This window comes from Apium graveolens, chromosome 5, assembly GCF_009905375.1.
Source record: "Apium graveolens cultivar Ventura chromosome 5, ASM990537v1, whole genome shotgun sequence".
NCBI classification, from domain to species: domain Eukaryota; kingdom Viridiplantae; phylum Streptophyta; class Magnoliopsida; order Apiales; family Apiaceae; genus Apium; species Apium graveolens.
This window is the reverse complement of record NC_133651.1, coordinates 232,864,173-232,875,063: the sequence shown is the minus strand read 5'-3', so window position 1 is coordinate 232,875,063 and position 10,891 is coordinate 232,864,173. Positions and strand designations below refer to the sequence as shown.

The 10,891-nt window shown below is 34.9% G+C and overlaps 2 protein-coding genes across 5 annotated transcripts; both read left to right on the top strand.

The window, feature by feature from the left end:
- Window positions 1-357: 357 nt before the first annotated feature.
- On the top strand, window positions 358-8,135 carry LOC141724940 (protein FATTY ACID EXPORT 1, chloroplastic-like). Of its 4 annotated transcripts, none has more exons than XM_074527266.1 (7): window positions 358-414; window positions 1,698-1,932; window positions 2,623-2,863; window positions 4,866-5,033; window positions 7,413-7,459; window positions 7,543-7,583; window positions 7,675-8,135. In XM_074527266.1, the coding sequence occupies exons 2-7, from the start codon at window positions 1,852-1,854 to the stop codon at window positions 7,766-7,768; spliced, it is 672 nt and encodes a 223-aa protein (XP_074383367.1). In that variant the 5' UTR covers window positions 358-414; window positions 1,698-1,851; the 3' UTR covers window positions 7,769-8,135. The 4 variants fall into 4 exon arrangements, with proteins under 4 accessions (XP_074383367.1, XP_074383366.1, XP_074383364.1 ...); XM_074527265.1 differs by lacking the exon at window positions 358-414 and adding an exon at window positions 421-757; XM_074527263.1 differs by lacking the exon at window positions 358-414 and adding an exon at window positions 421-788.
- Window positions 8,136-8,369: 234 nt separating this feature from the next.
- Window positions 8,370-10,596, top strand: LOC141660796 (uncharacterized). Its single transcript, XM_074467779.1, has 5 exons — window positions 8,370-8,381; window positions 8,528-8,674; window positions 8,774-9,795; window positions 9,907-10,393; window positions 10,465-10,596. Exons 1-5 carry the CDS (start codon window positions 8,370-8,372, stop codon window positions 10,594-10,596), a joined length of 1,800 nt encoding a protein of 599 aa, XP_074323880.1.
- Window positions 10,597-10,891: the final 295 nt, after the last annotated feature.

The following is a 10,891-nucleotide window of genomic DNA, read 5'->3' as shown; positions in this document are numbered from 1 at the left end:
AAACTAGTTCATATTAAGTTTATAAAAGATCCATTATGACCCATTTTAATTATGGAAACTTTACAATATAATTTTAAATATGAATTGTGTTACTTATGGTAAGTTTTTAATACAAATTTGAAGTAAAATTTAAATTTTAATAGATCTATTTATAAAAATAATCTCATAAAATATATAACATAAAAATAACATATGTAACGAAAGTAGTTTTTAAATAAATTTATCATAATATGTAAATGCAATACACTTATTATATAGATAATTTAATATTTAATAATCATATTATTCAATTTGAATTATAAATTTATTTATTTATTTTATTAAATAATTTTTGAGATTACTAGCTCGGGCTATAAACTAGTTTAACCAAAAAATTGAAATAGAAAGATTTTGCAAAAAGAATACTCGGGCAAGGTCTGTAGTCTTCAACCTGCATCCTAAGCTTAAGTTAGTTGCTTTCATCATCCATATATCCATCTGTGTACATGTGCAGTATGGTTGTATTAGTTAAACTAGCCTAACAGTCTGTGCAAGGCACGTACCTGTATATAGACGCAAAAAATTTTGTTTTCGGAAAAAAAGGTTTATATAAGCGATAATTATATAGTTTGTATGATGAGAAGTGATGCATTGTGAGAAGTGAGAGATTAATTGCTTATATAATTTTCAGTGTACCAAGTCCAAATTTAAAAAATACACCAATTTTGTGTCAATGAGGTTGATGTGCGGCCATCAGAAAGAATACGATATCTAAAAGGTGCATACAATTGGGGCAACCTCCATATCAGGCTAGTTTTGCATGTATATATTTAGAATTTATTTTTCAGTTATCTGTTTGATTAATTCCGTGAATTACAATGTAATATCCACTTATTATTATTAGTTTGTCTTTTAATTCTTTCATTTTTCACTTATCTGTTTGATTGACTATTGATTGTCATGTATTGATGTTAGTGGGTACTATTACAACTCCGTAGCTCAATTTAGTCCTAATTGATAAATTCAGTTATTGTTTATATCTATTGTGTGTTTCGATTTGCTTTTTGAGCTCGTGTTTAGGTATATTCTTTGCTTCATTGAATTTTCATGTACTAGGTTCTAATGTTATTGGATTGTTTGTCAGTTCCGTCAATATATTCGAATTAGCGATATGTTTTTCCAATTTAAGTTAGACAATTGCTTCTTAAGTTCACATTTGAAGATACTAGGTTCATTTAGTTTATGAGTGAGTTTATTGAGCTTTCCGGGTTACAAGAAAAAAGTGTGTATTTAATATTTTTGTATAATTGCTCATTTTCTTAATCAGCCATTTAGAGTTTATAGAATTATCATGCCTACATTTGACCTTTTTTACATATTTCACTGAAAGTTTCACCTCGAGGTATAAGGATTAGTGCTATTACTTCTTTTCGGTTCTGCTTTGTATGAATTGTAGTATTCAGGTTGAAGTGTCTAGGTTTATTTCCTAGTATTTCGTACTATTAAGAAAAAGTATATGTATATAGTATACTATTTTTTCTTCTAGTCGATAATTTGGTACATATATTTTTTGCACTATGCTGACATTTGGCTTCGCAGAAACTAAGTTTTATGTAATATATGGAACTAAATATTTAGTTCTCAGTTCCAAGAATATCTGTGATGCAATTTGCATCGCCATTGTGTGGATTTGTAACTGTTATCTTTATCATGCACAGATTACTTGGAGCCTCTAAGTTGGAGGCAATCAATGACAAGCACTTTGGTTCAGTCAACCTACTTTGCATCTTCAATTGTTGTTCAAAGTAATGTTCAAAATCGAGGATGGTTTGTTTGATCTTGTAATTTTAACAGTAGCTGTATATATTTGCGATGTCGTTGGCCATCTCTCAGTTTTCTTGTTTCACTTCAATCCACTGGCGACATCACGCCCGATTGTTCTTGCGCCCTAAGGTTATTTTCGTTTTATTCAAAACCCTAATTTCTCCTGCTTTTACTTAATCACCTAAATAACTGCATTTAATTGTTAATTTTAAGTCAGTGCTGGGGTCATTTTTACTGAAATTGACTCTAGTTTTCGATGTTAAATCGGAGAATTATGTTCATGTACTGTGCAACTGTTTAATTTTGTTAGATTTGATTCTTGTGTAGTTCTTCCGTAATTAAGTTTTGGTTAATGATTGTTTTACTCGATATATTTGTTATCTATTGGTTTTGATGTTATTGTTCGCTTGAAATGTCATGTATTTCTGGGTGAAACTGAAACCGGTATGTGAAATTTATTGCCGTTTAGATCATGAGATTTTTACCCAGCATTCGTTTGTGACCTTAGGTTCTGTTTGAATCATGGTATTTCAACGCTGTTAGTGGGAAAGTTCAATGTTATTGTTAGTTAGAAATATTGAGCATGACCAGTGTGTGAACTTAGGTGCCGTTTGGATCATGAGATTTATACCCGGTTGATGTGAATGAGAATGGGAATGATACAAACATGTATTAAAATCTCATTCCCGTTAACCGGGTTGAAATCCCATGATGCAAAAGGTTGAAATTACTATAGGATCAAAATGGTGCTGACGGTGATTTGATACATTTATTTAGTTGATTTTAGTTACTAAAAAGTTTTTCTTTTCCTTTTAATAGGTACATGCTGTTAAAAGTCTAGGTGCACGTAACATTGCAGTATCCTGTTCCGAGAGTAAGGCCACTGTAAGCTATACAAAAGAAGATCCAGTGGTATCAAACAATGGTATATCGGAGAACATATATTCTGAGGAAGAAGAGCATGCCAATGAAAATTTGACGAGTGACTCTGTAGATGATGTTGTTGCTGAAGACAAGAAAGGAGCAAAGATTCATGATTTTTGTTTTGGAATACCATATGGTTAGTTCTTTTAAGTAAATTATGGCTTCCGAGTACTAGATAATACTGTAAGGAATTCACTTCAAAAGTTTAGTCAACAATTTGTTACAATTGCGGTTTTCATTATTTAATATATTGTCCAACAAACTCTAGTGATCTACTTTCTAGAAAGTTTTAATCAATGGTTCACTATTATCGCTTATTTTTTATTTTAGTCCGGATCAATAATATTGTTTGTATAAGCCCGGATGAATAGTATGTATAGATTATAATTCTATTTGTATTTACATAATTATATAGTGAATAGGCCAGACTACAAACTTTCGATGTTTCGTCTTTAATATAATTTAAACTATATTTAGTTTATTTTTATTTTATGTTTTAGCCCGGATCAATAATATAATTTTGTTTAAACCCGGATGAATAGTGTGTATAGATTATCATTCTATTTGTATTTATATAATTATATTGTAAATATTAATCCATTAATGAGAGTGTTTTATGTTAAAAATAATTATAATATTAAAGTTACCAAAATGCAGGTGACCAGACGACTACCACCAGTATTTTCAATATTTCATCTTTAAGATAATAGTATAGCTATATATATATATATATATATATATATATATATATATATAGGAGGCTACTCCAATAGAAACCAATTTAGAATAAAAACTAGAAACCAAATAATTTTTTTTTAAAAACTAATTTGAAATATAACACATATGGTATGCAAATTGATCGTTGAGAGATATAGAAAAATACAGTGAAATCGGATTTTAAAAAAAATTACGGTTTGACGGGAAATATCAAATTAAAAACGGAGAGGAAAAGCTGAAATTGGGTGTGGGAGGGTGCAGGGTAGTTGGGTGGTGTGATTTAGGGGGGACCATTAGATTGGGTAGATCTAATGGCTTAGATTAGTTCTAAGTTTCTATTTTAATTTTAGTTTGTATCTGATCATTCCCCTATATATATATTTATTTATATAGTTCTGCCATTGACATCAGAACTAGGTGAGCTTTACACATCAGAACTAGGTGAGCTTTGCAAAAAAAATTAATTAATTAGTGTATATCTGGAATGTCTATAAAGTTTCGACATTCCACTGGTCAAATATTCTTCTAAGGTCTTTAAATTTAGAATTTAAGCCGCTTATGTTTTAGATTTAGAAATAGTATTTCTTTCTGGTCTTGGAATTTATGTAAATATTATGAGCGTGGAAAAGATCACATCAACTCAAATACAAAGAATTACAATAGAACTAATTTTAAGAATCATGAATGCACAACAAATTTGAAAAATAGGAATTCTTCGGTGTCAAAATTAATAACTTTCGCATTGCTGTTGTGCTCTTAGATCACCAAAACATAGTAGTAGCTAATTAGTTTTTGTGTTCTGTATGCACTGCTGGAAGAGAAGCGCAAATTTATCATGTAGGGGGAGAGAGAGTTGTATTTCTCTTCCCAAAGCATAGTAGTAGCTAGTTCGTTATTGTTGTGCTTTACAAAGTACTTGATGCGAAACGATAGTTCTAAGTGCTATTTATTCTTTCCCCAATGCATAGTAGTAACTGCTGTATCCTGTATGCGCTGTTGCTGGAAGGGCAGCATGGATTTGTCAATTACATCATACATGAATGATGGTGCAATTTGCAACCAGAAGAAGCAGAATTTGGTGGTTATGTTTTCCGTCATCCTTTACGAAAAAATGAATCCATTAACATGATTAGATTATTTTGCTTTGAAAATGGAGATGCTGACTTTAGACTGATCTATCCGTTATATTAATTATGTCTGAAACATCACACATCAAACATCCACTGTAATTATGTTGCTTCAAGGACTTACAGTTTGTTAGATATATAAGTAATCTTGTTTGGTTATTGTTGAATTCTTTTGTGATAAGTTAGTTTATGATTATGTTATTTTATATTACCCGGGAAGTCGGAAACTGAATGTTAAAAAGGTTTACTTGGGTGGATTTTTTTTATGCATAACATTGTTGTTGCTCATGCCAGGTGGATTTGTCTTATGCTGGGGGCTTATAGGTTCTATTTTCTCGAGAAATCTTTCTACTTTAGGCAATGGCTTGTTCTTTGGAGGTGCTCTGTTGGCCCTTAGCATTTATAGCTTACAGGTCTGGAGACAAGGAAAGTCGAGCATTCCATTTGTACTGGGACAAGCAGGTATGATTTTGAATTCTGGCTGTTAAATAACCGCTTGTGCTTAAATCAGTAGATGTCTTTAAGTTAACGTCTTTATATCAAAGGTCCATGTGTTGTTTGTGTAAAAAAAAACTAGGCGTATATAATAGACTAAAGCAGTGTTCTATGTATTCATAGTCGATATTCAATAGGCCTGTTTGTGTCATGCATATCTAGTTTTTTTTTTCTTAAAGTCTTGCACATTCTGTAGACTTTAAAGACTAGTAAATTAGAGAGTTCTGTGTGTTTTGCTGTAAAAATTATAAAGCAATATATCTGTGACTTGCTATGCACTCTGCCACTTGTATTATAGAAGTTCATTCTTGACTAGTTGAATGATTTTTCAAAGTAAAAGAGTTTTTCAAGTAATTTGTCCCAGCATTAAATAGGTTATGATTCTCTCCAATCGCATTTAAAAAACTCTGTACCTCATATAATAGTGCCAGCTACTTAATTACTGTATGTCACGTTATAGTTAAGACTCAAGAATCCCGGGACTATGCAATTTTGTAAATAAATTATATATTCTTTAATTGGTTTTTCTAGTATGTGCCCAAGGGCACACACTAATAGCGAAATTCTATAAGTTTAGCTCATATTTATAATAATAATGGACCCCCGTGCATACACAAAAATTCCACCAATCAAAAATGATGTAAACTTATAGAATTCCGCGCTTAGCATGTGCCCATGGGCAAACACTAGAAAAACCCTTCTCCAATTAGTGATTGCTTTAGTAGATCAGTTACCGTGAGTGTAAACAATGCTTTTAGAATGTGTTGTCACTCCTTCCTTTTTTAGATCAATAGTTTAGTCTTCCCTGTTCCCTTCTCATGTTGATCCAGTCATCCAGTTAACTAAGGCTGATTTAGAAAGGCATCGTATTGGCCAAAAACCTCTGTAGTAGATATGAGTGTGTTGATCTGAACTTGCAAGTAAGATTGAACTTTGGTGCTTGTCCAGCTTCTCCTTGTGTTCGTAAGAGATCAAAAATAAAATTTAACACTTCGTTTGCTTGTGATGAATGGAATTGGATGGAAGTTTGTTCTATTTTGTGGGGAATTGTTGAATTTTCTATTTTTCCTCCTTCTCTATCAACTTGAACTAGAGCTCAATCCCACAAATTTAAAAAATAAAATGTGCAATTTTCTATATTTTGCAATCCACTTCTTCCCTTCCCCTCTTCAACCTTTATCTTGTATATATTATTTTTCAATTTCATTTCTCCTGACTAAGCATGAATGTATTCCTTTTTACAGAATTTGAGGAATAATATTCATCTGCTGAACAAGTGCAAATTGAACATTAAACCTTGTGGTTCAGTAGCGCACTTCTTTAGCTCCTTGTTTGTCAAGAGTATTGCATAAAATATCTTTAATAAAGCATTACCAAATTGGGGAAAAACTCTTCTCTATTTTACGTTTTATTTTGGGTGGGGGTGGGTGTGGATGAATGAACATAGCCTCTCAAAACCGACTTTTATGGGGGCATGAGAAAGATGATATTTTCTTTTGCTTTTCCTAATAAAAAATGACCAGAACACCTTGCTCACCGAAAACAGAATTCCATGGGGGCATGGTGTTTAATTTGAAATATGATTTCCTGTTTTGAACAGGGGAACTCGTTTTCCCTACAATATTAACAATTCTTAAGGGAATTTACTTTGAATCTATTTATTTATTATGAAACCATACAAACAAATATACTATAATTGAACCCAACTGATTGCCATCTTTAGTGTCAGTATGACATCGACAATACAGTTTTACTGTGAAATGAAATAATTCTACCTGCATCCAAAACACAATAATTTGATTCACCATCAATGATCAATGATGTCGGTCATGATAGATCTGCCTAACTTCTGGCATCGAAGTATCAGCATGGAATGTCTACAAACTGTAATCAATGATGTTGGGGTTTTGGGTCATTTTTTCTTTAACAATATCATTTTGATTATTGAACACACTCACACCATTTGACAAGACTTGAACCCCTAGGGGGTGAGGGCAGTAAATACGCCAGTACTGCTAGGAAGATCCTTTGCCAGGTTAGTGTTTTTGGTTGTTCATGGAGAATCTATTTGACTTGTACATGATTCAGCTATAGCCAACATGTCAGTTTCTTTAGTACTTTGTCTGGTGACCTTCTAAATTGGACACTACACCCTTCTCTACAATATCTTCATCAAGAACTAACAGAATTTACTGGCTTCCGAAGGGTTACTTTAGCCAACTTTTGAATGCCACTTTAAAATTCTGATAAATAAAGACATATTTGAAGTATTTTCATATTTGTTTTTCTTTGACCAATAAAATTAACCAATCTTTCTTTCTGTTTCGGGTGCCTACGACTTTGCAGTACTTTCGGCTGTCTTGCTCCGGAAGAATATTCAAACTTACACATTGGTACTAATTACATCACAAAAAATTCCTACTTGTTATATGCTTTGTCCTTGACATTAACTTGAAACTGGTTATTGATTATGCAGACAAAGAAAATATTTCCGATATTAGTGTATGCTGCTGTTAGGTACACATCTAATTGCAAATTCTTCTCGTGTTTTTTTTGCTTGAGCAATCTATAAACATGTATTTAATTTCCTTTTCTCTTTTTTTGATAGTGCTGCAATGCTATGTTTCTATACTTATGTGGTAATATCTGGTGGCAACCCCCCACCAAAGAAGTTAAAGTCATCTGAAGTTGCCCCTTCATAATTGGGACCGCTGCATATTGCCATTTGAGGGACAGGGTTTTAAGTTTCTTACTACCTTTATCACTAGGGTATTTCTAAAATAAACACCGTTAAGAGTGAGTTTTACTTATTTAAATTCTCGTTGCAGGCCAGCTTTGAGGAGATATGATATATTGTGATACATTTTTGCATATCTGCATGAAAGATGAGGTGACAGTGTTACTAGGGTTAAGCAGTGTGTTCATCAATAATTTGGATGCAGTAGATTACGTGCAACTTATATGTAGTTTTTTATTTGAATATTAATAGGAAAAGGCACTTGTACCTTTTAGAAATAATGACAAAAATAACATTTTTTGATACTAAGCGATAAGAATACCTATTTTCAATATTCTGGCCATTTTTACCAATCAAATATCCATTCTTTGATTGGGTATCTCAGATTGTCAAAAAACATTTTTCAAAAAAAAAACAAAAAAAATTTAGTTAAAATATTCAATCTGAGAATGGGTATTTGGGCATATACCCAATCTGAGAAAACGTATTTTATATACCCAATCTCAGAAAGCGTATTTCAACTTTAAAAAAATAAAAAAAAATTGGTTGAAATACCCAATCCGAGAATGGGTAATCGGGCATATACCCAATCTGAGAAAGCGTATTCCAAATACCCAATCTGAGAAAGGGTATTCCGTCGATATTTTTTGTCGCATTTCTCAAATTTGGTATTTTGGTCACAAATTTCAAAAAAAGTGATATTTTTTGCCATCATCCAATGTAGGAGCTAGAGGCTGAGGAGCCCGAACGAAGAGACAGGATAAAGGGCGAGGTAAAGAAAATATATGGGGGAAGTATGCTGGACAGAGATAGTAAGACGACGAAGAAAAAATACGCACGACAAGTGTACAACTTTTATCAGTTCGGCCAGGCAAAACCCCACATGCCTATGACTTTCAGTTCGGAGGACTAAGAGGACGTCATTCGACCGCATGAAGACCCCCTGATCATCAACCCTCTCATTGGGCAGAACAAAATTTGGAAGGTGCTTGTGGATACTGGCAGTTCGGCCAACATACTGTTCCACAAGACTTATTGTAAGTTGAATTTGGCGGGAGAACAGTTAGAGCCTTGCAACGAAGCACTTCTCTACGCCTTCGGGGGACACCCGATACATTTTGAAGGTACGATAACATTTCCCGTCCTTTTAGGTAAATGGAAGCTTTTTGTGGATGGTTCGATCGCTGGGAAGAAGTGTGGGGTCAGATTAATACTCTCCAGCCCCGAAGGGTTAGAGATATGTCAGGTTATACAGTTCGACTTCCCCCTCACCAATAACGAAGCAGAGTACGAAGCACTTCTAGCAGGAATGGAGTTGGCCCGAAGTCTCGAGGCGAAGCATCTAAGGGCGTTCAGTGATTCTATGTTAGTAGTCAAGCACTTCTCAGGAGAGTATGAGCAAAGGGACCCTCAGACAAAGGCTTATGCCACTAAGGTAAAAAACGCTTCTTTGTCATTTGAAACGTTTGAGCTAAGTCAAATAGACAGGGAAAACAATAGTCGGGTGGATTCCCTTTCCAGGCTAGCTTCGGCTGAGACGCAGAGCCTAACCGAGTCAATCTACCTCACCGAAGCCAAGACGCCTTCAATCGAGAAAAAAGAATATCTGGAAATTCACCAAGGCACCGATTGGATGACTCCGATTCAGAATTTTCTGGAAAAGGGAATCCTGCCTTTAGACCGAAGGAAAGCCATAAAAATAAGGTACAGGGCATCAAGCTACACAATTGCCAATGGAAGAATATACCGCCGATTTGTCAGCCAGCCCATCTTAAGGTGCTTGAATACTGAAGAGCAACATCAAGCCCTAGAAGCGGTGCACGAAGGAATTTGCGGAGAACATCTGGTCGGTCGGTCTCTCGCCTTTAAGATCATTTGTCAAGGATTCTTTTGGCCGACTTTGCAAGCCGATGCGAGTGAATATGCAAAGAAGTGCGAACAATGTCAGCTGTTCGCCACGGTTCCGAAGCAACCTCCCGAAGAAAGACTTCTGTCCTTAGCCCCATTCCATTCTCCATGTGGGCCGTAGACATAGTTGGAATCTTCCCTACTAGCACCAAACAGGCAAAATACTGCATAATTGCCATCGACTACATGACCAAGATGGGTCGAGGCCCGACCGTTATCTGCCATAACTGAAGAAGCAGCCAAAAAGTTCTTCCTGGAGCAGATCATTCTCATATTTGGAATTCCGAAAATTTGTGTTTCGGATAATGAAACCCATTTTGTTGGAAATAAGTTCCGAAGGTTTCTGCATCACTTCGGAGTTCAGCAGAAGTTCAGCTCATTCGCGCATCCCCTGGGGAACAAGGCAATCGAAGCAGCGAACAAAATAATCTTTCAGGGAATAAAGAAGAGGTTAGGTGAAGCCAAGGGAAGATGGGCTGAAGAGCTACCCTGGGTCTTATGGGCTTACCGAACAACGCCTAAGTCCTCCACTGGGGAAACTCCTTTCAGGCTGGCCTACGGAACAGACACTCTAGTTCCGGTTAAAGTGGGTCTGGAGTCTTACAGAACTGAAGTCTACAATGTAGAGATCAATAACTTCGGGTTAACGGCGAATGTGGACTTGTTAGAAGAGGAAAGAGAGGTTGCCCACCAAGGGAACATGAAATACTTAATGCAGACATCCCAACACTATGATTCTGGAATTAAAAAGAGATCGTTCGGCGTTGGGGATCTGGCACTACGAGAACTAGTCACGTCCCTGCCGACAAAACAAGGGAAACTTCAGCCGAACTGGGAAGGGCCCTACAAAGTGACCGAGGTCATTCGCCCAGGAACTTATGTTAGGTCACACTTTCACTGTAGAGGGGGTGAATACAGTGTTTATTACAATCAAATCAAACTTCAAGAACTTATGTAACAGAAAACAAACTTTATTGAAACAATAAACTCTGTTACAATCTGGAACTGTTATCTCTCAGTGATGAACAAAATATCACGAGAGCTGCTAGGGTTACCGTAAATAATATTCTCGATAATGATAACACTTATAGTGTAAACCCTATGTCTGTGTTTATATATTACACAGTTACAAGATAATCGCTAATTGATATGGAATATAATTCTGCTTCCTAATATATAT